General features: G+C 45.6%; 1 protein-coding gene and 1 pseudogene across 1 annotated transcript; one reads left to right on the plus strand and one right to left on the minus strand.

Moving 5' to 3' along the window:
• Nucleotides 1-244: 244 nt before the first annotated feature.
• LOC8028154 (peptidyl-prolyl cis-trans isomerase B) lies at nt 245-5,240 on the plus strand. The gene is made up of 4 exons (XM_002410579.4): nt 245-477; nt 1,506-1,710; nt 2,446-2,565; nt 4,381-5,240. The coding sequence occupies exons 1-4, from the start codon at nt 409-411 to the stop codon at nt 4,581-4,583; spliced, it is 597 nt and encodes a 198-aa protein (XP_002410624.1). The 5' UTR covers nt 245-408; the 3' UTR covers nt 4,584-5,240.
• Nucleotides 5,241-20,654: 15,414 nt separating this feature from the next.
• Nucleotides 20,655-26,714, minus strand: LOC115320031 (annotated as a pseudogene).
• Between the last annotated feature and the right edge of the window lie 504 nt (nt 26,715-27,218).

The raw sequence follows: 27,218 nt of genomic DNA on the forward strand, positions 1-27,218 counted from the left end.
ACGATTAACCATGGTTGCTGACTACCGCCCTGAAATGTTTCGTGTCTGCTTGCGACGGCCTGAGTGAGTTTCCGTCTCGGTTTTTCCTCTGCTACAAAAAACGAGCTCAATTAATAAATTTCATTTTATATGAAAATTAATAATATATATTTAATTAATGGGTTCAAGTCTAAATAATTTACTAGGTAATTCTTCTCATTTACGGCCTCCACGTATGCAAGTGAAGGCAACGACAGAAGACGCCGCTAGGCAACGCTGGTGTTAGAGCACGTAAAAGGCGTAACGAGATCGCGAGCTGTTCCAGCTCTACTGTCATCGGTATCATTTACGTCTGCTTTCGAAGTCGGTTGACGTGTAGAAAGTTCGTGGGCAGTTTGAGTTTGAAAACTTGTCAAAAGAATCGAAAATATGACCGCAGCAGTGAAAGTTTGTTTCGTCGTGTCTTTGGTGGCGGCGACGTTGGAAAGCAGCTACTCTGTGAGTATAAGAGGGAACTTTGCGTCTTGTTGCAAAAACTTTGTCGTGCAGAAAAAAAAGAAAAAAAGAAAAAGGGAGGGTCGAGAGCGATCATCATGGGGCAGGGGGGCCTTCCATTGAGGAGCGGTGTCCTGTTACTATAGGAGGTTTGTGGATTAATTTCAGAAGCTAGGATTATGTTTTGCCTTACTTTCGTCTCGTTATCGTTCGTCCTGGGAAAGCGCTTCAACCCCTTCACGCGCAAAAACTGGGCATCAACCTAATTACGGCGGATCTTACTAGACTCCGTGGAGTGCGAGAAAAGTCGACAGACCGGTTTCTACCAACGAGACCATCTCGTTCTTTTTGAGGACAGAAGAGTACGCGTCCCCGTCTGCTGTCGCCATCAGCTGATTGCTGCAGAATTTATGTAGGACTTTCTTACGTGTCACTGTGTCAGAGGGTCGTTTGCACTTTCGCGCGATGCGCTCAGCGTTGCCGCATTAGTCCCCAAGCTCGATTTCCGAAGAAATGCTAACGCGGACTTCATTTTCACCCCTTGTGAGATTGTTTGTTTAAAAGTAGGGAGTGGCCGGAAATGGCCTCGGGCGAAGAAGCAGCCGAAGAAGAAAAAGAAAAAAAAAAAATAAGATGGCGGCTTTTGCAGTTATGGTCCTTGGGATGGCGTGCTTGTAACGTGGGCCGTGGGAGCACATGATCTGGCTCGCCGCTATCTTGGGGTATTCGAAGCAGCATAAACTATGAAAGCACAGAAACGGTGCTCTGCAAATTTAGTTCACAATTGACTAAATTTGGAGCAGCGCAGCCGAAAGCCACGAAACCTGTATGCTAAATGCTTTAACATTTCTCAGCCCTCGCTCCCAAGATTGTCTTTTCAGTGCTCATGCTGCTCCAAATTTAGTTCATTTTGAGCCCTATCGTGATAGGGAAATAGTGTGGTTGGTGGTCTTGTGCCACTTTCGGGGTGGGGACCTTCTGGTTCATGTGTCCCACATTTTTCTATAAAACTTTATTTTTTCCTCTGTCAGAAACCAGATACTACGGTTACCCACAAGGTAACCTTCGACATCGGCATCGGAAATCGCGATGCTGGGAAGATAGTCCTCGGTCTCTATGGCAAGGTGGCGCCCAAGACCGTCAAGAACTTTGTGGCTTTTGCCGGAGACGGCTACAAGGGTTTCAAATATGAAGGGACCCACTTCCACAGAGTCATCAAGGACTTCATGATCCAAGGTCATTTTATACTCAGCCCTGGCAGGCCTTCGAAATATGAGGTCTTTTGTTCCTCAAACAGTGCTCGTCGTTGCTTTATTTGGATGGGAGTTCGAAATGTTTATCAACCCAGATAGCTCCGCGTCCTTTGCTGGGTAAAGGTAATTTAGTTCCAGTGCTTACTATAGTCACTGGCAGGGTAAGAACGGCAAGGAAGTCCTTCAGTTGTCCCGCCTTCAGTGCGAGTTTCGTCCCGGGAGCCTCAATTGTGCACGCGCAGCCAAAGCACGGTGGAAGGCAACGAGCGCGAGCTGGAGGCTGGGCATCAGAAGGAGACTCCATGCCCTTATCACTCTGCCGACAACTATAGTAACCTTTATGATGCAGGTGCTTTACGTTTCGGACTCCTGTTAACTCTAACCTCGCAAAGCGTTGAGTTGGGCAGATTTATAGGAAGGCCTTAATGTGCCGTGTACATGAATATTTTTTTTTTTTCATTCCCAATTCAAGTACTAAAACTTTGAAGAGTCCAAGCATAAAAAATGCAAAGAAGGTGGGGGGGTGCACGTGGACTGCTTTCTTCAATTGGAATCTTCGTTTAAGGACGACGGCATCAAGAACGCGAGTCATTGCAGTTTTTTTTTTTTTTCTCCAAGTTTGTTTTTGCATTAGGCCTGTGCTGTCTGGCTTTTGGTTGAAATACGACCCCCCCCCCCCCCCCCCCCCCCCCTCCCTCCCTTCGCCGATTCTTAACAGGCGGCGACGTGGAGAAGAAGGAAGGCCGGGGCTCCTTAAGCATTTACGGTCGCTATTTTGACGACGAGACGTTCGATCTGAAGCACACTGAACCCGGCACGCTCAGCATGGCCAACGCTGGTGAGTATTTAGTCGACTCAATAAGAGACGCCGTCTGCACCGCCTGCAACGACGTTAAAGGCTCTCCTCGACGAATAAAACCTCTCGGCGGGAGGCTCTTTGCTTGGTTTGTCGAAGACTGCGTCCACGAAATCATGCGAGGAAAACAATGGTAGTACTTGTTTAAATATATATATGTGGACGAAACTAGAGGCCCAAAATCCTCTGGAAGAAGTTATGTAGCACGTCAGGTGACTCGCGAATATGAAGGGCCGCATTGTCCATTAGGCCAGACGCGCTATCCAGTAAGGTCATGCCCTCAACACGCGCGTGTTTGACGTTTTAGGAAGCGAGCGGAGCGCGCACAATAAGCGTGGACTCTGAAAATGGAGTTTTAGTGGATCTTTCAGATACCTCCGATAACGATGCTCAAAGGCGGTCGCGGAGTATCGGGTATTGTCGCTGTTACCGGAACGATCTACTAAGACTCCCTAATGGCGCCGCTATGCGACGTTGGCAGGGCTAGCGTGGTTTCCTCAGTGCTGCAGCCCCGCACTGCTGCGCCAGCATGTGGCTTCGTGTTGGCGTCTCGTTACGCGATCTCAGTTTCGCCTCTCAGTTTCCCACGAAGAGAAAAAAAAAAAAAAAAAAAAAATTAACGGCTGAGGTTAGAGTTAACCCGTGTGAAATGCTTCGTAACATTACTATGCGATGGGAGTCGCCGCAAGTCGGCCAACATGTTGGAGGAATTATTTTCAATGTATTCTTTGTCTTTGATGTCCTTTGTTCAGCATGGGGAACAGTAATTCACATCGGTAGGTATGGTTGCCTCTGTTCCCGGTCGCACACCGTTTCATGGAATGTTTTTATTCCGTCAGTGTTGAACTGGGTGACTTGGTAAACGTTTAACATGATAGGAATAACGGCTACAAAAAATGAGGCCTACGAGAGGTACACTTGCGGCAGGGCAATAGCTGCACTCGCAACTGAAGTTTTTTGCTTGAAAAATTATTAAAGAAAAAAAGAGTACATAACACGTCACCATTTGATAACTTGGTATGCATACAACAAAACCACTTGTGTCATTCATGGTCTGGCGTAATGAAGATATTTCTTCGTCAGAAAGAGTCGGATGCCGTCTCTTTCTCTCTGACACGTTGACAGAGGTTGCCTTTGTCAACTTCGGAACCTGACAAATTGTTCATTTTCCAAGCACAAAATGACTCGTTTGTACAAAATAGACCAAGCGCTCAGAAATCCACGAGAATATGTGCGACAGAAAAATGACTTAAAAAAAACTTTGACTTCGAAGGCTCTATTCAAATCTTTATTGGCTAGGAACTAGAAAAACGCCGTTTCGTTACCAGGAGGCTGAAATGTGGCACGCGTGTTCAATCGTTGCGTAGAAGTAGCCGCGGCGCCTGCCAGGGGTTGGTCGTTTTCTGAAAGCGCGAGAACACGTACTTCAGTATAAGACAAGGAACCCCCTGATATATTTTTATAAAGTGCCAGAAAGCTGTCCAGAGGCTCCCAACTCGTGAAACACAACGTATGGGCCGAAGTTCACAGAGCGCACCGATTGACTGTGGCGACGATGACTTCGCGCTTTTGTCGCCGGCATCCAATCGGCGCTCTGCGCGAACTTTCTGCTCCAACTTTGTATTTGACGAGTTTAGGGCCGGAGCACTGTAACGGCAATCAATGACATGTCAGTTCCCAAGCTTGTCTGCTCTACTTCACCAGTCATATCGTAAAACCGTGTACCAGCGATGTTTCTAGGCGCCTATGTGTACTTGGTCGGCGTTCCGGGAGTGACTTGTAGTTTCTGTTTGACAGGCAAGAACACGAATGGTGCTCAGTTCTTCATCACGACGGTTGCTACCACGTGGTTGGACGGCCACCACGTCGTGTTCGGCAAGGTGCTCGAAGGTCTGGACGTTGTCCGCGACATCGAGGGTCTCAAGACCAACGGCAGCGATGTGCCCGTCGAGACTGTACTCATCAAGAAGTCCTCCGTCCAAGAGTTGGTCTCTATTTAGAGCTCAGTGAGACGTCGCCTCCGCTGGTTGTTGGCGCTCCATGCAGTCTTTTTTTTTTTTTTTTTTTTTTTTTAACTTTACGTTTTTTCTACTCAACTGCTTGTAGCGTGCGCTATTTTCTTTTTGGATATATATACATATCAAGTTACCGCGTTGGGCACGAATATCAACTTGAGATGAAGGGTTTACAACGAATTGTCTAAGTGAAACATTTCCAGGTTTAGAGCTCTCCGACACTGAGCACCGAATAGAATCTCGGAGCGGTATGCAATACTCGTTTCATTTTTTTTTTTTTTTCTCGGAAGTTTTGGTGTTTGCATTTATTAACAAATACTCGATGAACTCGTTAAGCAACGGCACAAGCTGTGATCAAATTTTTATTGTTTTGGCTCGTTATGTCTTTTGTGTACTGTTCTTTTTTTGTCTTTTGTGCGCAGCTGGTTTCACTATTCGTCGCATAGTACGAGTAGTGGACATCTATGGCAACAATTCATAAATAAAGGTTTACTCCACGTCAGTTGAATATTTACGGACCAAATACCCCCAAGTAGCGTTATTATTTTCACACGTGCCAAATATCTCCCGTTTCCGTTTCATCCTTCGTAGATCAATGCTCTTATTTTTCGAAACGACAATAAAGATGCAATTTTTTGCTGACCTGACGTGTCTGTCATGCGTGTGCAGCGCGAACGCGCGGCAGATGTCGGAAGTTAAGATGATTTACTTGAGCCGGGGTCACACTGCTCATACAAACGACAGTCTGCAAACACGAGTCACCACAGTATTCGAGTCACCGCAACATCCCTGCTTAGAATGCCATGCGGCATTCTAAGCGGGGATGTTGCGGTGACTCGCGTTCCAACCTGTGTGCATACTGTCTTTTGTATGATGTATAAGCAGTGTTTTAGGCTTTAGGGGTCACACTGCTTATACATCAGTGTGATGTATAAGCAGTGTGACCTTGCTGCCGCTTCGTTCGCGAACGAACGCCCAACGAATCTGCAAAATGGCGGTCGAGGTGCCCGCGCACCTGACGAAGGCTTATTGGTGTCTGGTGAGTGTAAGTGCTGTGTCGGCTAGCTTTCGCATGTGCATACGTACAAAGACCCCTAGGCAGCTTAAGTTAATCCTCAGCCCTTCGGCGGAGTGTGCCAGATAACCTTCGTTGGTTTGAGGTTCGATTCTTAGACTCCCCAAATTTCAAATTTCCACGGAATCTCATTTGACGCTTACAATGCGGAGTGTGGTGATTTCGGGAAAGTGGGCCCCAGGAGGTAACTGTTTTTGCGCCATAAAAATTTGAAAACAATCGTATAAAACGATGGTCGTTTTTAAACAAGTCTGAGGGTTTGCTAGGTTCCTATTCAGTTTCCGTCCTGAATTTTGAAGTTAACGTCAAGGCTGGAGCATTAAAAGCACCCTTAACGATTGTGGTCACCTAATGTTTCTGTAACAAAGCAGAAAAAAAAAAAACGAAAAAAAAAAAATAAAATGCATAGCGAATTGCTGGGCAATTCTGTTTCAGTCCGATACCTTCTGGGATTGGCGTCTGCGCTCTTTTAGTTAAGCGACTGGCTCAACGCGTGGCATGTACTACACTCGATAGCAATTCCTGCAATGGAGCTACCGGACCAAACCCGGATTTTAAGCCCCAGTCGCTCTTTCAGAACCGTCCATAGCAGCAAACGTTTCTTCGACGACATAAAACTACACTCTAAAAAAAGCCCGTGAGTCTGCTTTCCCGCACAACACTCGGAGAGCCGATCGCCGCAACTTACGGAGGCAGCTCAGTGAACGACAATGCCGAAACATATGTTTAGACGAAAAAACGCAGTCTGAGTTGTGACATTAAGCAATGCAAGCGTGACGTTTTGCACTGCTTAATGTCACAACTCAGACTGCGTTTTTTCGTCTAAACATATGTTTCGGTATTGTCATTCGCTGAGCTGCCTCCGTAAGTTGCAGTGATTGGCTCTTCGAGTGGTGTGCGTGAAAGTAGACGCACAAACATTTTTTAGAGTGTACCGTCTGGCGGGCGAGCGGTGGCGCGTGAGTGATTGCGCAATTACTAGCCAAACAGCGCCGAGTGAGCGTGGCCTCGCGCGTGACGTCATACCTGAACCTGCCAGTCAGCGTCGAGCTAGGGGCGTGACGTCATCACCTGGCTCAGTCAATCAGCATCGAGTTAATCGGCGGCTTCACTTTTGGACTTCACAAATTTCTAGACTCCCTCTGACGAGACAAAGCACGTTTCATGTGAATATTTCTATGAGTAACACTTGGCAAGAAGTAGTACGCAGGACTGCCGCTGTTTGATTGGGCTAGTTGGTTCATACTCGACGTTAAGAAAATAGCGCAAACTTAACGAGGACGAGGAGGCACACATACTACAGGACTGGCGCTGCCCCTTCGTCCTTGTTCAGTTTGCGCTGTTTTATCAACGACGAATATGAAACAACTAGCCCAATCAAATGTCGTGTTACAGCAATATAAGTTGATGACAGTTCGTTAAACACCACAAAAACAGCGCGAAGGACAAAGGACAAATAGAATACAGGACAAGACAACGACAACCAAAAAATTAGTCGTTAGTTGTTTACCCATTGTAGATGCTATAGGAATAGCCAGTGCAGTACGACTGCTAGCCATGGGGTCTTGCATCACGGCGTCACGCAGTAGTGATACACGACCACCCGCCAGTACGACGCTCATCCAGATCTGAACGAACAGGGATAGCGATTGATCACTATGAAGTTTTAGAATATGGGACCCCGACGGGCTTTGTGTCCAACGAACAGCTTGGGGCGCCGCACTGCTTATTCGCAGAACGTCTGCGTTTGCGCAGTGCGACGCCCCAATTGCTGCACGGGGGACCCAACGCCTTATATTCCTAAACTCTCCATTGAATCCAGGATCGCTGCTTGCAATTCAATCAAAAGGAGGGGGCCGAGGGGGTCAGCGCACACCGGCTCGGAGCATGTGGAGCGAAAGCTCTCGCTGCAGAACCCATGGATCCTGAGTTCAATCCGCAGGATCCTTGGGGATCCCATGGGGATTGACCGCACGCCGGTACGATGAGCAACGTACCGGTGTGCGGCCGTGAATCACTGTGTGATGCACGTTAAAGACCCCAGGCTAGCGGTTGTACCGCACTGGCTAAATTGCTCATCTACAGCGAGTGACTCGTCGCAACTTTGGAAATGGCTGACCAACTACACGCTGTATACATATCCACACAACCCCAATCATTATTCAATTGACGTTTTAATAAAAAAATGTGAGAAAGCAAATGACGAAAAGGAAACTGAGGGGCGTGTTCGTTTAACGATAACTGACACTGAAAGAATAAAGCACCCATTTCGTCGTCCGTCCCAAATGTGTTTTATTCTTTCAGCGTCAGTTAGAAAATAGATGACGACGAAAATTTTAAAAGGAAATTTGATGCAAATGTAGCTAGCGCTTTTTTTTTTTTTTTGTAAAATGAAAGCAGATTGTCTTGTGGATAGTTACATGGTGTCGAATGGCGAAGGAATAGAGGTGATAGAAGCTCGCTTTGCACGTTGAAATGACGATCAAATTATTGGAAAAAGAAACACATTCAGCTGAGAAGAAAGCGCAACACGTAAATATCGTAGAAGAAAGGAATTGTAACAATACCTATAAGCTGATGGCCATGTTGGTTAAACAGCGCGAAAGACGAAAGTCAAGTACACGGCTGAACAAGACGGCAAGAAGTATCTTCTAAAAAAAATCAATATCATATATGTTAATTAAAAAAAAAAAAAAAACTACGTAAGTATTGAAAACGTTGCAAAATACACATACTTCAAGTAAAATGGATACGAGAGGAGGTTATTTGAAAAAAAATATCTACTCAATTGGTTTTTGTTCCCCGCGCAACAAAATGAGCGAAATTTAAAAAAAAAATGAGCGCTTTTTCATGAAGTTGTGTTCGATCTTGAAATTATTATATAGTTATTCTTGCTCAGTGTAAACCATCCTCGGTGCTGTTTATTGCTTTTATTTTCATTTGATTTTTCAACAAGGGATGTATTGTGTTAAATGTATGTATAATTGATTGTGTATTTCTTTTATTATATATATATATTAGGTTTTTTTTTAAGTTTTACAGATTTATTTAAGAAAAGGCGCGAAAGTTACACTTATGCGGTTTATGCAGGTGAGTTATAAGGCCAGGGGGACATTATGTGGGTTGCCAATCTTTACGATAACTCGGATAATTAATTAAAATTCGTTAATTAACTTTTAATTAGTGAAAATAGACATAAGGTTTCAACTATAAACTTACTGAGCGTCATCGAAAACTACCAAATCAACTTTTTTTAGAACGATATGAAGCTCGTGGGAAACTCAGGGGCGCACCAGTAAGTTTCTAATTGGATCCATATGTCTAGTTTCACTAATTCAAAAGTTAATTAACAAGTTTTAATTAATTAGCCGACTGATCGTTACGATTAGCCCCCTATACTATGTCCCCCTGGCCGTATAACTCACCTGCACAAATCGCATAAGTGTAACTTTCACGGCTTTTTTTTTTCTTCAAACTTTCAAAGCTTAAAAAAAAAAAAAAACTTAATATATATATATACTGCATATATATATATATATATATCAGTGTGTCGAACCGAAAAAAATACGGGTTCGGTTACGGTTCAGGTTCAGGTAAATTAATTTTGTTCCGGTTCAGTTCCGGTTCAATTAATTCGATCCGCGAACCGGTTCGCGAACCGGTTCCGGGTGCTGAACCGGTTCGCGAACCGGTTCGGAAATTATAATTGACAAATTGCAACATCAAAATAAATTACAAATAAAACATCTGAAATCAGCACATACGAAACGGGATACATCGTAGTGTAAGGCTCAGGGATTTCTACCAGGAATGGTTTCTTTATGTGCACTCAAAGGTTACCCCACCGACGTTTACGCATTCGGACTTCATATAATTGGGTCCGACGCAGTAGCTGTAAAATCCGCGACCTCCTTACAAACCCACTTACAAGTAGAACTCGCTAACTATCCCGCCACCTCGGCGTGTAAGCAATTGGAGGAACAGTGGGGAGAAAATACAGCTTTCTTTATTTGAACTAGCTTTCGGTAACTCAAATTAGACCCTTAAAGAAGTTTTCATTAAACAAGATACGGAATATGAAAAACACTTCACCGAACGCAATGCCAGAAGGACGTAATATGATAAATATTAAAATAGAGGAGTTCGCTGTCTCACAAATATGTTAGCTTCTAAGTGCCTATACGAAACCGGATGCGTTATTATCAAACTCCACAGCCTTTTCTTTTCTCATTCCGATGGAAGCAAGCTTCAAGAACTCGTGCGTTCTAGAAACGTGTTATGAAATGACCACACATCAGCATTTAGGATTTACGAGATTGTAGGAAAATGAAATCCCGCGACACGATTTTTTTTTTTTGCACAACCTTCCAATTCTTTTTCTTCCGTACAAGCCGCGACCAGCGCAATACTGGTTTCGATGTCAAGATTCATGGATGCAGCGTTTGTCAAGATTCATGGATGCAGCGTTTATATTCCTAAGACTGAGTGGAGAAGAAAAATATGTAAGCGAGGTGTGTGTCAGTTGACGGCACTTACAAAACAAATGGCATTGATAGCACATTCATTGTCAACAGCGCGTGGCCGAACCGTTTTGACATGAGCCGGTAACCGTTATTTTTTTTCCGGTTCAGTTCCGGTTCGGCTTCATCGCGATAACAATCATAACGGTTCGGGTTCAGTTCCGGAAAAAATACCGGTTCGGTTCCGGTTCGACACCCTGATATATATATATATATATATATATATATATATATATATATATATATATATATATATATATATATATATATATATATATATATATATAGTTCGCACCCCTTTTGAAATCATTCCCTCCCTTCAAATCTACCAAACACACACACACATATATTTGTTTTTTTGGTAGATTTGAAGAGAGGGAATGCTTTTAAAAGGGATGAGAGCTACACACTTGGGGCAAGCAAACTGACGGTTCAAATAAAGGCCTGGCGGAAAGCGGGTTGTAAATTTAAGGCCCAAGGAGTAGATGATTTTCGCACTGTTTTTCGTCGGCGCCGGGCAACGCGCTTTCCTCTGCGTCCTTGTGTGTGCCCTGCAGGTCCCATCGGGCAAGCAAGTTTCGTCAGCGTGACACCCCGCACTTCTTGCCCACCTAGGTGCCGTGCTGGCGAGAGAAAAAGACATGCTGACTCTCGTCTGAGACATCTGATACCGATAAAGGAAGAAAAAAATCGCATAGAATGACGTGGCTCTTGAAAACTAACCCGGTTCCGCGGAGACGAGCGGCTTTCAGCGAGGCCGATCGTTCGCAGATTGCGTGCTTGACCTCGCTCGAGCGTCGCCGAAGGCAACGCCAGACGCGTTATCGGATACTTCGTCTGAACATTCAACAAGCGTGAACATCCACCGAGACGAAAGATCCAATATCGGACATTCACATTCATTGGGTATTCGGACTCACTGAGTATTACGTCTTCTCGGTTGAACCCGGTCATTCAAGACTCGCTTGACATTTCCGGCTCGATGGAATCTTCCCTCTCGCTGGAAATTCAGTCTATGGTGGACACTTTTTTTTTTTTTTTTTTTTTTCTGCCGCATGTATTGGACGGAGCCGCATGGTTGAATATTTTTAATCGCACGTTACCATTCGGACGAACACACAGGAAAGGGACGATTTCGTGATGCAATCTAAATTCTCGGCATAGCTGTTCCACTCGCGTTTAAGTTTAATCAGCGCCGCTCCTACAAGCGGTGTTCGTCTTAGGACCTGTTCGCCGTCTAAATAATGTGCGTTTATTTATGTGTGCATTTTGTTTTGCGAGTATAGACAATATCGCTACATTAGGGAGTTTTAGTTGACCGGGTTTCCCCCTCCGCTACGAAGATACCGCCACTGCGCCTGCGTGCCGATGGCCTTGGCTGTAGAGTTCCTGGTAGCGGAGGGGCTTAGCGGAGGGGGAAACACGGTCTACTAAAACTCGAAACTCGCTATTCTTACCTGACGCTGCGTTTCGGTGGGTGCGTTTCTTTTTTTTTTTTTTCTTTTTGTAATATATATATATACCGGGTGTTTTTGCGAAGACTCAAAATCCTAAAAATTAGGGCGTTTGAAAAGAAAACAAAAAGAAACTGTCTTCGGTAACAAACTATTAGCCACGGCGAACGTCAGATACATGGCTGGCACTGAGCGCGATCCCCTTATGCAGCGTGCATTTTGCACTACCTGATTTCATTTTCTCACCAAGAACAAATCGCAGTAGACCCTTTCCAAAAGTCAGTTTACCCATGCAGAACCAAACCCGACGCTCTAACGGCGGCACTACACAGCTTCTCCACACCAGAAAAAGCGAACGTCTTCGAAAGCATAGAGCAGAAAGGGGAAAATATCTTGGTCCCTTTACGTCACCTTCGATTTACGAAATCGAGGGTGCTTGATTTAGCCGAGCATGATCTCCTATCACCGCCATTAGAGCGGCAATATTGGAGCTCTTGGGGCTGCCACAAGGACTTTTGAAAAGGGGTATATTACCACCAGCATATAAGGCGATGACATCACGTGCAAAGCATGTTAAACAGTTCAGTTTCCTGGTGAAAGGCGAATGTTCGCTACGCTAGCAAAAGTAGACGTCCAAAGTGTAAAGTTGTGAAGTATGTATAGCAGTCTCGCGATGTTATATGGCAGACAAATAAAATGTTACAGCGCATGACTGATAAAGCATTTGTAAAGTGAGGGCCAAAAGCAAGTGCACGTCAAACCGAACATAATATTAGCCTCCCGAGGTGGTATGTCGCGAAGTTTCAAGTTCCCGCAAGCTGATGCCCAAATATCATTTATGTTAGGATTAGAAGAATTTCCGTCTGTCATTTGCGCTAATTATGTGCAATTGGGAATGTCATGACATCTCTAAAAATTTTTTTTTTTTTTTAGTAAGGCATCGTGTACCGGATTCTTTTGAAGATTACCATTCATTATCTTTCTCTTTCTGCCCATTTCGTGTATTTGACTTCCGATCTATCATGTAAGCACAAAGTTCTTTTTTGGCATATCCCGCGACCCGGTGTTTCACATTTCCACACAACGGGGAAAACAAAACAACAACAACAACAACAAAACAGGTTTTCACAAGCTCGCTGGCAAATTTTCGAGTATCGTCTTCCCGTATCGGTCTCAAGCAGTTATGTGACATGGTAAAAGAGCAGAGCATAAAAGACGGGACGCAGAAGAAGCAAAACAGAGGACGAGTGCTAACTTGCAACTAAAATGTTTGTCCGGTCTTTTGTGCACTACCCTTTTACCATGTCTGTCAACAACCAACAAGCCCGTCAATCCACTATCTTAATTTATGTGAACTCCATACAGTCATATATTTATTGATGATAATAAAACTATATATAATTATTGAATGAAGGCTTGACAGCATAAATTAAGGTTCGATCACCTTGAAGATATACATCATAAGTAAATGCACCCGCAAATTATCTGAAAGATGCTCTGAAAGTCTTTTCCGGCTTTTTTTTTTTTTTTTTTCCTGGATAGACCCAAAGTGATTTGGGAGAGCCTTAAAAAACTGTGCCCCTAAACAAGTATAACTTTTTAAACATATAGAAATCTGTTATTGCCTCTTTTATGTCATGAGGAGCAATTTCATGCGTCTGCGGGCTTGACAAAAACGAAGTATACGCAGGGAAGCGTGACGGAACTGTGACGATTACGCACGCAGACTGTCAGGGCTGCCATGTTGAGTAGAGCATGAAATATTATTTTGTTATATTTAACAAAATATCAATTCGCAAGGGTGATGCTTATTTTCAAATTGAATTGACCGACGTCTTGTCAAGAAGAGATCTCAACAGCCACGCTATGCCAGTTTATCCCGTATAAGAAAAACGTTCACTTGGGTACGCGCTATTTGAGGCCAGATTCAATCTGAGTACGAGGGTGCGTATAAGTGAGAGTGAACGATTTTGGATCACTCTTTTCTGCGTGCTTATTTGTCTGCATTGTTGTGCTGAGTGTAAGCAATGTTGGTTAGGAAACCAAGCGTTCTGATTGCCGCTCACTGTTTCTAATAAAAGGTAAACTTAAAGGTTTGTCCTAAACTTTTGTGATATTTTGAAAATAATATTGCTTATAACTCAGTTACGTCCGATTATCATACACAGGGTACCGCCGTAAGGACTAACACATTTGGCACACCTTGCAAAATTCCAATTCAAAACTTATACATACCTGAAGTTGGGTACGCAAACGTAATATCGCAAAAAAAAAAAAAAAAAATAGGGCGAAAGTTAGAGATAGTAAAGTATTAAATATATAGCAAAAACTGCGGTCGTACATTTCCTACGTTCTATACCCGATGTTCGTCGTCTTGACACTGGTTTGTGAGCTTGCACCCAGGTGATTACTGTTCATATATTTTGTTAAAAGTACTAATCATCGCGTTCATCTTCCTCGTCGCCAGCCTCTGCCATTGGTTTTTAGCATTTTTATGTTCAGAAAGCCACTCGGGGACGAGCTCATAAACTATTGCGCAGACGACAAACAGGCTGGTATAAAACATAGGAAATGCACGACCTCCTATTTTGCTTTATGGTAATACTTCACTGCCTCAGAATTGATCTCTAAAAAAATAAAAAAAATAGCATAACTTTTTTTTTTTTTAATTACGTTCGCTTGCCCAATATCAGGCATGTACGTTTGCAATTCGAATTTTGCAAGGTGTGCCAAATATGTTGGTTCTTACGGCCGCATCTTGTATATCGTAAAACGTATTTTGAAAACTATAATTCATGATAGAAATGGCGACGAGATACCTATTCTATGATTTTATGCACTGCAATCCTTAGTTCAAGAGTAGAACTATGATTCAGCTTTCAATACTGTGATGCAATTTGTATCAATCACGGGTATTTTAGGTGACCTACCAGATTGTGTGACAATCTTTCGATTCAAGTACAATATATGTCACTGAGGTAAACAAATGTATGTTGATTCGTATAAACGCGGCGTTTGGTATGCTAGTTTATATTTTCTTTTACTGTTGCGTCAAAATTAAATAACGCAATTTCTTATTTTCTGTACCTGCAAATAAATATAGATCGTACAAACGAAAAAAAAAATCACATAGAAATGCCACACTAGCAAAGATTGAAACATAATTCGATTAGAAAACGTTCAGCCTTTCCACTCTCGTGAAGAGGGAAGGCCAGCGGAGCTGTACTCGATACACTATGTGTGCTTCTTCGTCGTGGTCTGTTTTTCGCGCTGTTTCCTACGCGCCCAAGTATCCATTCTTCTATTATACTGGAAAGGTTGGCGCCGTCTACGAGCAACGACGGAAACTATACTGGTTGTGTGCTTGCCGCCGTCGCTTATAGATGGCGATAGCTGTCCAGGTAGATTTGTGTCGACGTACCGGACACGATCCTGGGGAACCTAGCCCTTTACAGCTCCGCTGTAAAAAAACTCCTAGTAATTACTTGTTTTACGGCGGAAATAGTACCCATAGCCAAACAAGGCGAAAAATATATTCTCAATTCAGCGGTTTAAACCGGTTCGAACCAGTTTGAACCGGTTCGAACCGTTATTTTTGCTCCTCGGAGCTGAACCGGAACTTAACCGAAAGCCCGGAACCCGAACCGAACCGACAGCGAAAGCGAAAGATAGCGGCATGACTGGTCCAACGAGCAGGTAGCTTCAACCGCACTGTCAGCTTAGGGGGGAACACACAGCGATTGGGCCCGACGTCGAGAACCCATTGACTGGACGAACGCCGACGCAGCACTCGTGTTTAACCGTTTAACCCGTGCCTGAGCTCGGTCCTTGTGCGATGTTGTCAAGATCTGCTGGAGTGCGCTCAAGTTTCGCAGCTGGCTGCGGCGCCATTCCAGACCCTGGTGGGACGCCACAAGCCAAGTGGGTCGAGCTGTTTTTCGCCCAGCTTCGCCCCCATAGACGCTTGACTATGCTAGTCAATAATATAGTATTTGCGATAGAGAAGACATAAAAGCCCGCTCGCACTATACTCAGTGTCACTCTCGTGAGCCAATCACAGACGCGAATGCCACTCTGCACAGTGTTACTCCGCGGCGTACGAGTACGCACTCTAAGAAAAAAAGGACATATTCTTACACCCCTTGTCACATATAGTACACCCCTAAAACTTAAGTTCCACGCATAGCGGGCTGAGCTGAACCAACGGTACCAACTTTCACGAGCGGCTTGATAGCCCAGTTGTACAACTTATTAAAAGAGCTAATGTACGTGTGGTTGACCGCAAAGAAAAAAAAAAAAGGTATTTTTTTTTTTTTGGGGGGGGGGGGGGGGGGGGGGGGGGGGCTTTGATACGCACTTTAGTTGTTCAATATGTTATATCGCACCGTTATCAACCCTCTCGTAAAAGTTGGGGCCGTCAGTTCGACGTCAGCGCGCTGTACGTCGAACTGAAGTTTTGGGTGTCTTATACGGGATAAAGGGTGTAAGGGCACAACCTTTTTTCTTAGAGTGCGAGCCGAGTGTAGTATTCTGAGTTGAGCGGTCGTACGGCGCGAATTCTGAACCAGAGAAGCGCGTGCCCCACACGCAGTGTCGCGTGCTCAGCTCGTGCATGCTAGTGTCGCTTTTGGAACAGTTTTCCCTGAGATTTGGAATAAAGAAGTCAGAAAGTCACCGGTGTCCTTCCTCGCCCTCGGCGGGGCCCGCGAGGACGCGGGCCCCCGCTGCTACCGGGTCGCCTTTGCGGATGAGCCCGACGTCTACTCCCCGACTACGACGACACCTGCAGCAGCGGCTGCCACTCCTTTCCCGACATTGACAAGGCAAGACATCGCCACCACCGGCATTCAAGGCCATTTATGCAGCCCTGCGCCGGTACCCGACAGCACCTCTTTAACCGCCACCTCACTACCAACATCGGCCACCTCCTCAAAGATACAATACCGAGCAAGAAGCAGACGACAGGAAAAGACGACGACGACGACACAGCTACGGGTAACCCTATTTGTGTCTCCTGATTTATATCTAAATACCGGTAAATAACGATCCTGCGACCCGATATTCTGAGGACACCTACAACAAAACAGGCATCCGGTCTCCGTGCAAAAGGGGCCTCCTTCGGGGAGGCCAGGATATTTAAAAAAAAAATGTCCGCCACGGCATCGAAAGCACCGATCGACCTCGAATTGTACAAAGAACAAGCCATGGAACATGCAAGTTCAGCCACGCCCGTGAAAGACGGATGCGCCATTTCTTTGAAAGCAACTATTGCCGAAACCGTCAGCAGCTCCTCATCGGCAAACGGCAATCGTATCCATCCTCGACGATGACGGAATGGAATCCGGCGACGGTGAATACGAGACCGTTCATGGAAAGAAGAGACACAAGACGTGCCAGAGCCTAACACCAGCTTCCAAAGACGGAATTAACCTTCAAGTCGGGTGCACCGTACTGTACGTCCCCACTGACAACCAGAAAGTTGATTCACTGGGCAAGTTCAAGCTTACTGACTTCCTGAACAACGCTTCGCCAGGCATGGTCACTGCTGTTCGGGTGAACAAAGCACGAAACATTCTTGCAGTCGACGTAAAAGGACCTGCATACAAAACCGAGCTCCTCAAGCTCACCAAGCTCTCTGTGCTATGTTGGTGAAATCCAATCTGCCAAGAGACCACACAAGCTACTATGGCGGCCTCCGCTGACCTCAATTCTACTGAAAACGACGTAACGACACAGCTGCAGTCCGCCATCGGCATAGTGGAAGCTAAACGACTTGGCGAAACATCGCCCGTTGTACGAGTGGCATTCGCAGGGAAACAGGCACCTCAACATGTCAAAGTGGGTCTCGTGAGAACGGATGTTATCCCCTCCCGAGCACGCCCTTTGAAATGCAACAGATGCTACAAGTTCGGCCACATAGCAGCTGCATGCACGACAGAATCCCAAGTTTGTCGTCGGTGTGGAAAAAACCATGAAGCCATGTGCGAAGGCGACCCCTACTGCGGTACCTGCAAAGGTACCGCAGTACCGCAGTACCTTCTTCCAAGGCTCAACATGCAACAAAAGAGGTCTTGGGTTGGCCTTCACAGGACATCTGTGCCCTTTCTGTGATCGGGCTTAGTGTGTCAAATTCCTGGTCCTAAAAAAGAAGTTCGGGTGTGGGCTGGTATAAGGTTTTTAGCTTCATGCGAGATCTGCAGCAAGAGTTTAGTGAATACACGAAATATGTTGTGCTTTAAAACGTCGCACCGTGTATTTTTTGGTAGTCACATTTGGTTGATTGGCCGATTTTGGATCAGGCAGCACTTCATCTCCTCAGTGTGCCAGTGCCCAGTGTTAACGTTGAGAGGGCATTCTCGAGCCACAGGGTCATTAACAGGAAAGAATGAACGTGGATCAACAAGAAGAACCTGCGAAAGTACATCTGTGTTTACTACGCTCTAAAAAACGTCTGTGCGTCTACTTTCACGCACAACAGTCGGAGAACCAATCAGCGCAACTTACGGAGGCAGCTCAGTGAATTACGATGGCGAAACATATGTTTAGACCAAAAAACGCAGACTGAGTTGTGACATTAAGCAATTCAAGCGTGACGTTTTGCATCATGCTTAATGCCACAACTCAAACTGCGTCTTTCGGTCTAAGCATATGTTTCGGCATCGTCATTCGCTGAGCTGCCTCCGTAAGTTGCGTTGATTGGCTCTCCGTCTGTTGTGCGGGAAAGTAGACGCACAGGCTTTTTTAGAGTGTATGATAAGATCACGTAATCCTGATGTACAGAAGGTGAAGTTCCATGTTTTTAAGCACCAACTTGTTTGTACATATTTTTTACAGTTGCTTGCATTTGTTATATAAAGTGTCGATGTTTTTTTTTTTTTTCTTTTTTCGATGTATTTGTGCCGTTATTCCTTGAGGGATCACAAATATCAAAGTTACAAGGATCATCTAATCTGGTGTCCGATGGTGTTTCTTTCATATTCACCGAAAAAACCGGTAAACTTTTGTGGGCATAAATTTATACACCGAAAAACACCGAAAATTTAATCTTAAAATAAACACCGAAAAAAGTACGCCGAATTTTCATAAAATAAAAACCAAAAACGCGGAACCCTACATACAATACACCCTAAAACCTCTAATGCAGCCGAATGCCCAGTTAAAGAGAGAGGCACCGAAGTTACAAGGTACAAGCTCGAGCACAACACATTTTGTGAGGCGAAGGGAGTTGTACACGCTAAGAATCACGTGAGCAAGAAAACGACTGCTATAAACAAGCATCGACCTAAGAATACCATCAACAATGTGCCGCCTTTTTACTGCTGAGGAGTTCCCGTTGATTAACAGCCTGGAGAGCACAAGTGACAAGTCTTTGGGCGTAGCGTCCGCCGCAACAGGTTCCCAAAAGGCATATTTTTGGGAGAAACAGAACATCAGAGATATCACTTCGCACACGCCTTCGGATGTGAGTAAGCCGGCGACAAACCAGGCAAGTGGAAAAGGTGACACCTCTCCAATTAGAGCCATAATCGCTCTTGAGTTCACCACGCTTCGTAAACTATTGGACACAATGCTACCGTCGTCAGCACTTCATCAAGTGATCGGAGGAACCCTGTACTTAGAGCCCATTATTGCAATGGCATTCTGTAGGTCTTCCGTGCTCTATACTCCAAGGCAGAAACACAGCAGTCTCCGTTGAAATAACTGTTCATCAAACGTCTTATGGCGTACCCGAAGATGTATGGCTACTGTCCCTGGAACAACCCGCTCATGACAGCACATAATGTCTGCGGAGCCCAAGGGCTCCGCGGACACCGGTTTGAGAACCACCGGCACAAGGAAATGGTTGGCCTCCAAGCACTCCCTCTAGCCGGTGACGAGCTCCATGGCTTTAGTTAACGTGTCTCACGCTCTTCATAACCATTGATTAATCATATAGCTTCGGTGTTAACTGTACCTTGTATGTGTTGCCGGGGACTAATATCGCTGCTAACCATACGGAGTCCCCAGTTGCGGTGAAATATGCTCATGAGACGAAAGAAAAACAACAATGTTTCCATTTGGTAATATAGTATGAAGTAACGAAGTAAATAGACTCTCTGGCTATGATTGCTGTCACATAAAGTGAAATTTGTGCTGTGACATGCAACTTGGTCGCATTAAAGAAAAAAAAAACTAATCGAAAGAAACCTTACTAATAGTGATTTTCATGCGACTGATGCTCTATCTTTCTTCTTCACGCCATTTGTTAGGCAAGCAGAACTGCCAGGACTTCCCCTCTGATGTGGATGGTGACCAGCACTGAAAGAAGAGGACCTCAGAAATTCGTAAACATTGTGTAAACAATTTAGTAGACAATTTCACTTAGAAACATGGGTCTTCATGTGTGCACGGAAGCTCAACAGGATAAGCAACATAAGCTGAGCACACACAGTTCCAAAATATCTTGTCATCTTTCCCGAGAGGTTTTGCATTTTCTTTAAAATCACACAATGCAGCATGCTTTATTGTACATGGCAACATGCAGAAGCAGGCCTCAGTCCACAATGGTGTTTATGTGCCAGTGCTAAAATAATTGTGTAAATACACACGTTTCTAAGAGCCAACTATAGTATTTGGACAAAAAATGAACCTATTTGAAAGTAATCTGTTGGCCCCTTGTCCTTGCATTGCACAGTTATCATACCTTCAGCATGACTTTAAGGGTAGTGATGTGTTAAGGAGGAATATTTTCCAAATAAGCCAAGACTACCTAAAGAGAAACTGAGATAAAGGCAATTGTTTGTTCATTAAATTAGCTTTGGGAGTCCTGTAAGGCGACTATGTTTACAGTAACTTTTTTGCATAAAAGGAATAATTTTAGTTTGATAGCTTTAGGAAACAACACCTGTCCACATACGTTAGGCAGTTTCAGCAAAACTTGGTTTAGCGTTAATATCAGCAATTGGCTCATTAAAAAAAAACTACTTTTTTTACTCGTTTAAAGCTTAGAATACTGTATTAGCCCCCGTTACAGCGGCCAACACCCCAGGTCGTCGACGGAGCTATCAGTGTCCCATTCCGAGGAAGATACCTCCATGGCGATCACAACAGGCTCCTGTCCATCGAAGACGCCGTCCAAGATGTGGTCAGCCTTTCTCAGTGTCGCTTCCTCATCAACCACGTGCCGCGCAAAATTTTCCCTTCTCTCTGCAGTTACTTGATTAATAGCTTCATCCACGAGAGGTACCAGTTGGGCCATCTTGAATTCCTTGTTAAAGGATGCAACATAACCCTTCATGTCGCCCCGTGCCAACTCGATCGGGTTCAACTGGCAATGGTAAAGTGGGAGGGAGCCTTAAGACAGTGTGGCCGGCTGCAGCAGCAATCGTGTCAATGCGATACTTTTCTCCGTCGTGCTTGGTCATGGCCACAATCTTCAACAGCTCTGCTTTGATCATGTCCGGGCTCCAGGCCGCACCTTTTTCTGACTGCCACGCCTGAATGTTTTTCTTTAGAGTTGAAGAAGAAGAAGAAAATAAATGGTGCTATGGAGAATTAGAGCTGACATCTCCGGCACTCTCTCCAGCTTCACCGAATAGTAGGGAGCATTATCCACCACTACCACACTCGCTGGAGGTAGGAGAGGGAGCAGTGTGTCGACAAGCCTCTTTTCGCAGTGCTTTCCGTCCATCTCTTCATGGTAGTCACCACTTGCCTTTTTTGCGCGGAAAACTTCCCCCGCGCCGTTAGGAAACCCGTTCTCGTTGCCAACATGGGTGACAATCAGCATTCCTTTGCCGCTTGGGTTTTAGAACCCGGTGGAGAGTCCGGAGCGCTTGGCCTCACGCGCACTTATCACGGTCACGTCGGCCCAGACTCTCCAGAGGGTGTGCCCGGCGTTCACCCACGTCTCGTCAATGTAGAGAATGGGCCGTCCCTGCCTTTTAAACACCTATATCTGTCGCAGGCATGGGCGTACCAACCGGGGGGGCAAGGGGGGCACTTGCCCCCCCAGTTCTCAGAGTGGGGGGGCAAGGCATGCGTTTTGCCCCCCCCTAAACGGCCGCCACTGGGCAGAGCAGACACAGGCCGGCGGCGCCCAAGGAATACCAAGGGCACTGCCCCCCGACCCGCGCGGGCATATTTTTAACGCGCAGGCGATACAAACCCTAGCAACGGTGCTCACGCACGCCGGATTGGCTGGTTTGTGGAGCCTTGCCCCACGAACAAGGCTACACGGTAACCTAACGGAATCCATCCGCGAGACATGGGCCGGACGGGCCGTCCAGACCAGGACGTAGGCCCTTACACAAAATTAAGTTTTGCTTGCTTGCTTGGAGATAGGCGCTGCCGCCGTCAACATAGGCAGCGGATGCAATGCGAGTTTCCGAAGAGGTAGCGTAACTTAGTGGTGAGATGTCTGCCTCATACGTATCAGACCCGGGTTCTATTTATGGTGTGGGCCGGCTTAATTATTTTTATTTTTTTTCTCGAACATTTTGTTTTGTCGAGGCATTTGGCGATATTTACATTTCTTTTTTACCATTAACACTAAAAAAACGAATGTCGTTGACGAAACATCGCTAAACTAAATCGTATCGACTCTATTTACGGAAGTGCATGGGGGGCAGCGGGGCTTGGGTTGCCGACCGGACGCCGCAAAGCGGCGTGTACGGGGGGTGGGGGGGCTAGGTGGGTTAATAGATTTGTAATTAGCAGCCGCACACCGTCACCGCGAAGCGGCGTGAACGCAGGCGCGGGGGTGGGTTAACGCGCTTCGAGTGATACACGAGCAGCCCATCCGGCGTGAGCGTCGTTGTTAGGGGTTCTATCGACTGCACCGTAAAAGGAGCAGTGTGTGCACCTCCTGTAGTGGGCAAGAATTCCTACATTGGAGAGAAGCGGGGACAAGCCCTTTCTTCAAATGCGTCAAGTCTTCTTGAGCTTCGGAATACAAAGAAACGCCACTATTCGGAGCTAATCCCACAGTTACTCGACCTCTCTTGCGTCGTGTCTGTTCGCTCCCCGCGCCTCGTAGCAGTGTTGTTGCAGTGGGGGGGCTCGTTAAAATTTTGGGGTTTTTTGGACTATCTAAATCACTTTCTTCCTTCCCATCTCCCCTTTTTCTACTTCGCATGCTTCCCCCTCTGCAAATATCAGCTGACCTTCCGACATCTTTTCTGCGTTGATAGGCAAAACAACCACTAAAATTAGAAAGTAATTTGTAATTTGAGTGGAAGTCACTCGGAAAAGTAGTTAAAGTAAACTACGAATTACTAGAATATAAATGTAATTAAAAGTTACTAAACTACCCAGAAAAGTAGTTAAACTACAGTAACTTGAGTAAAGTAGTTGAACTACGTACAAGTCTGGCCCGGCAGGCGCTCTGCGTAAGGGTTTTCACCTATCTGCCTAGCCTCGCACACCATCACATGGGCCAAGAAAGGTGTAGTTTTACTGCAGAGGAGAAATCAGCAGGGTCCAAGATGGTGACAATGGAGGATGGGGGACTGTTCCAGTGGCTGATGGCTTGAGAAAGGAATGACCAATTGAAAGCGTTAGTAGAGTCAGAAATGTGCTTGATGGTGCAGACGTTGTTGAGGCGAGAAGATGTTCGGTCGGGGGGTAATAACAAAGTGGTTTTGAGGTCGGGAATGTGGTAGTAGATTTTGTGAATAAAGCACAGCTGAGAGACTTTTCTGCGAAGCTGTAAAGAGGACATAATTAGTTCAGTTTTTAGCGCTGAGACACTGAAAAAAAAAGTCATTAGTGGATGAAATGAAGCGAGCAGCTCTTTTCTGAACTGCCTCTACAGGGTATTGATGAGGTACAGTCGATGGGTATTCCAGATGGTTGAAGCATATTCTATTTTTGGTCTGACGTATACGTGTCCAAGGTTAGCTTACGAACAAAGGGTGGAGCCCTTTTTAAGTTACGTCTGCTTAGTCCAAGAGTTCCAGATGAATCGGCAGTAATGACTTCAATGTGGTTATTTTAGGGATGGTCAGATGTTAGTCTTACGCCAAGGTATTTATACACAGTAGCGGTCTCAATCAGATCGGAGTACAAGAAGTAATTAAATGACAGTGTTTTTTTTTCTTGGTGAAGTGGATTAGTTTGCGTTTATACTTGTTTAATGACATAATCCACTCTTTGCACCAATTGTTAATTTTCTCTAGATCTTCCTGAAGCTGGTTATTATTTTGCACACAAGTTACTTTGTTATGGATGACGCAGTCGTCGGCGAAAAAGCGGTTTTTTGAAGAAATCCCAATGGGGATGTCATTAATAAATATTAAAAAGAGTAAGGGCCCAAGTACGAACCCCAGGGGAACACCAGTAGATACATTTATTAAGGAAGATTCATGATCATCATGGACGTGACGTGTACACGGGAAAAAAGGAAGTCACGAATCTATGCAAACGGTTATTTGGTCGAGGCAAAAAGATGATAGCTTAGAAAGAAGGCGTTGATAAAAAACACGGCCGAACGCTTTGGAAAAAAAAAAAAAAAAACTGCGTCAGTTTTTTCACTTTAAGGTTCAAGGTTCAAGGTTAGTGTGCAAGTCATGGATGAAGTCGCAGAGTTGTGTTTCGCAGGAAAGTACAGTCTCCGGCGATATGAAAGACCCACTGGGAGCGCGTGGCCGAGGCGGTGGCTGGTGGGGGCGCTGCGAGCGCTCCGGGCAGTTCCATTCTGCTTCGAGGGGAGGACGCTCATTCGGCACTCGGCGCAAACTGATAAGCGCGTTTCGCTTTATCTGAGCCCGAGTGAGCGTCCTCCCCTCGAAGCAGAATGGAATTGCCCGGAGGGCTCGCAGCGCCCCCGCCAGCCACCGCCTCGGCCACGCGCTCCCAGTGGGTCTTTCATATTGCCGGAGAGTGTACCTTTTTGAAAACCGTGCTGCTGTTTAAAGAAAAGAAATGGGATGATAGGTGCCTCATGATATTGGAGTAGAGGATATGCTCAAGTAGTTTGCAAGAAATTGAAGTCAATGAATTAGGGCGATAATTAGATGCGGAAGAGCGGCTGCCCTGTTTAAAGACTGGGAATTACCCTTCCCACCTTTTGGTCAGATGGAAGGCACCTTTGAGATAAGGACTGAATAAAGATAAGTTTTAAATACTCACTCGAAATAACACTGGTGTTTCTTTTAAATTTTAGAGTTGATGTTATCGGTTCGAGCGGACGAAGTAAGTTTTAGTTTATCAATCAATGTTATAATACCGGCGGAGTTAACATTAATAGGATGCATGCGCTCGTAAAGCTCTTCAGGGAGAGTGGGGACGGAGTCCAAGCACTCGTTAGTAAACACTGATGAAAAATATTCGTTAAACACAGAACTATCATGGTCGACGTTGCACATCCGACCATTCCTAACTCTCCCCATCTTCCTAAACGTCCGTGTGTGTCCGAACACCATGCAGAAACCGGAATTTTAAAGGTTAAAAACGGCACGTTGCGAATATGGAACGCGCACTTTCATGCAAAGCTGACGTCAAGTGACTCAAATCGAAAAACATGCATATTTACAATATTGTTATCTCTTCTGGTGAAGGCTCAGCAACCGTTGCATCCGTTTTCGCGCACGAAACGGCGACTACCAGAGAAAGTAAGAACGCAGTGATTGCCTTTATTTTAACAATGTAAACACACTTGCAGGTGTGCGCTGATGAAGCCTCAAAACCAAAGCTCTCGTAGTGTGATTCGTGACTGTGCCGGCTACTACCCAACCTCGTTGTCACGCCACTTTCTGGAAGCATACACCAAAATTACAAGTAAACACACAAAAGCGACATCGATACAATTATCTTCTAGAATATCACCTTATTTAGTCATAACTCTTTCAATAGGCACTACAAGTTGTATTTATTTTAAGAAGAAGCAAAATTTTTTTCGTGAGAAAAAACAAAATATCAATGTTAAGTCTGGTAACGTTGTAATTTTGCCGAATCATTGCCAAATCTTTAGAAAAGTTGGACAAAAGTTGCGCCGAATTTTCGATTTGGGGGGGGGGGGGGGGAGAGGGTCTGGTTTGCCCCCCCACTCAAAAACAAGTTGGTACGCCACTGGTCGCAGGTGCTGGCACCACCACAGCACGATGTTCACTGTCTCGATCAAATGGCAGTTGCGAAAGCGGAGCTCAAATCTAAAGCCCAGCTTCTTGAGCATCCGATGGAGGGTTGCTTTGGACACACTGGGTATGTCGTCGTCGTCGTTGAACCTTCGCTTAATCTTTGCGACCGTCGGAATTTCATGATCACGGAAAAACCCGTAAACAATTCTTCTTAGAACTCTCAGGTCAAAATCGTCCAATTACTTTCTAGAGCGCAGCTCTTAGGCGCCCGTTTACGGCTTGAGCGGCGTCGGTGGCGCCGTCGGCGTAACCGCGCGGTGCATTATGGGAAATGTCCCATAATGCACCGCGCGGGACCCTCGTGACGTCACTCGTGACGTCATGTGTCACGTCACGAGGGTTCCGCGCGGTGCATTATGGGACATTTCCCACGAAGCAACGCGCGGGGAGGAGGAGGAGGGGGAGGACGACGAGGTGGAGGGGAGAAGGAGGATGAGGGGGAGGAGGAGGGATGAGAAGGAGAAGAGGAGGGAGGGGAGGAGGAGAGGAGGGGAGGAGCTTGAAGGATTAGGGGAGGAGGAGGACGAGGAGGAGGGAGGAGGGGAGGAGTATCAGGGAGGATGAGGAGGTGAGGAGGAGGGAGGGGTATACCTTCCCCTCAGTACCCTTCCCTCCTCCTCCTCAAGAACTGCGCTCTAATTCGGCATTACAGGGTGTTGTAAACGTCTTTCATTTTTGCTCCCGCAGCCTTTCGCTCCCCGAGATAATTGTTTTGGTGAGACCACCTTGCCCCTCGCGTTGTACTCACTTGCTTGTAGAGAGCTCGCTTGCTGGCACCGCTCAGCGCTGCCCACCCTTCCGAAGCTGGAATCGGTGCTAGCACTCTTCACGCTTTCTTTCTTTAGCTTACCGAGCACGTTTAAAGCTATCTGCTTCGCTCGCGTGAGATAAAAATATGATCTTCCGCGATAGCGGCGCGGGGGAGAGCCGATGTCAGCTATGGCGGCCATGGCGGTGAGGAACACAACGAAATGCGTCCTCCGCGGCGCCCCAAACACGGTCCGTCGACGGACCTCTATCTTGGGGTATATCCACTTTAATGATTACTCTTTCGCGTTTTGGTGACTCATTCTTTGAACTCGCGCTGAAATGCTGGCGCAGATCCGAACTTCGGCAGCGAATTGGCCACCGGGCAGCATAACTATATTCTTCAACGTAATATAATAATGAGATGATTAACACGTTATTCGAGTAAAAAAAGACATAATATAAGATAATTTGAAATTGTTTTCTTAATGTTTTTGCGCGCCTAAATTGTCAGACACTGAAACATGTCGAGAGAAAACCCGACAATATATACAACTTGGCACTATGTTCTGGGGCGGACTGCGCGAGCCTGTTGACACCTCATAGCTTCCACTGTACTGCACAGTTTCAGTGAGACAGTGTATAATCTTGCGTTGTTGATTGCAGTAACAACCTCCGATATTATTGTAGTCCGTCCTTAACATTCT

This window comes from Ixodes scapularis, unplaced genomic scaffold (genome assembly GCF_016920785.2).
Source record: "Ixodes scapularis isolate PalLabHiFi unplaced genomic scaffold, ASM1692078v2 PGA_scaffold9__187_contigs__length_104089568, whole genome shotgun sequence".
NCBI lineage: Eukaryota > Metazoa > Arthropoda > Arachnida > Ixodida > Ixodidae > Ixodes > Ixodes scapularis.

Excerpts from the sequence above, each read along its gene's own strand:
- LOC8028154 (XM_002410579.4), top strand. The coding sequence starts at position 409 with ATGACCGCAGCAGTGAAAGTTTGTTTCGTCGTGTCTTTGGTGGCGGCG. Across the intron at positions 478-1,505 it reads CGTTGGAAAGCAGCTACTCT|AAACCAGATACTACGGTTAC; the intron begins GTGAGTATAAGA and ends TTCCTCTGTCAG. Across the intron at positions 1,711-2,445 it reads CAAGGACTTCATGATCCAAG|GCGGCGACGTGGAGAAGAAG; the intron begins GTCATTTTATAC and ends GATTCTTAACAG.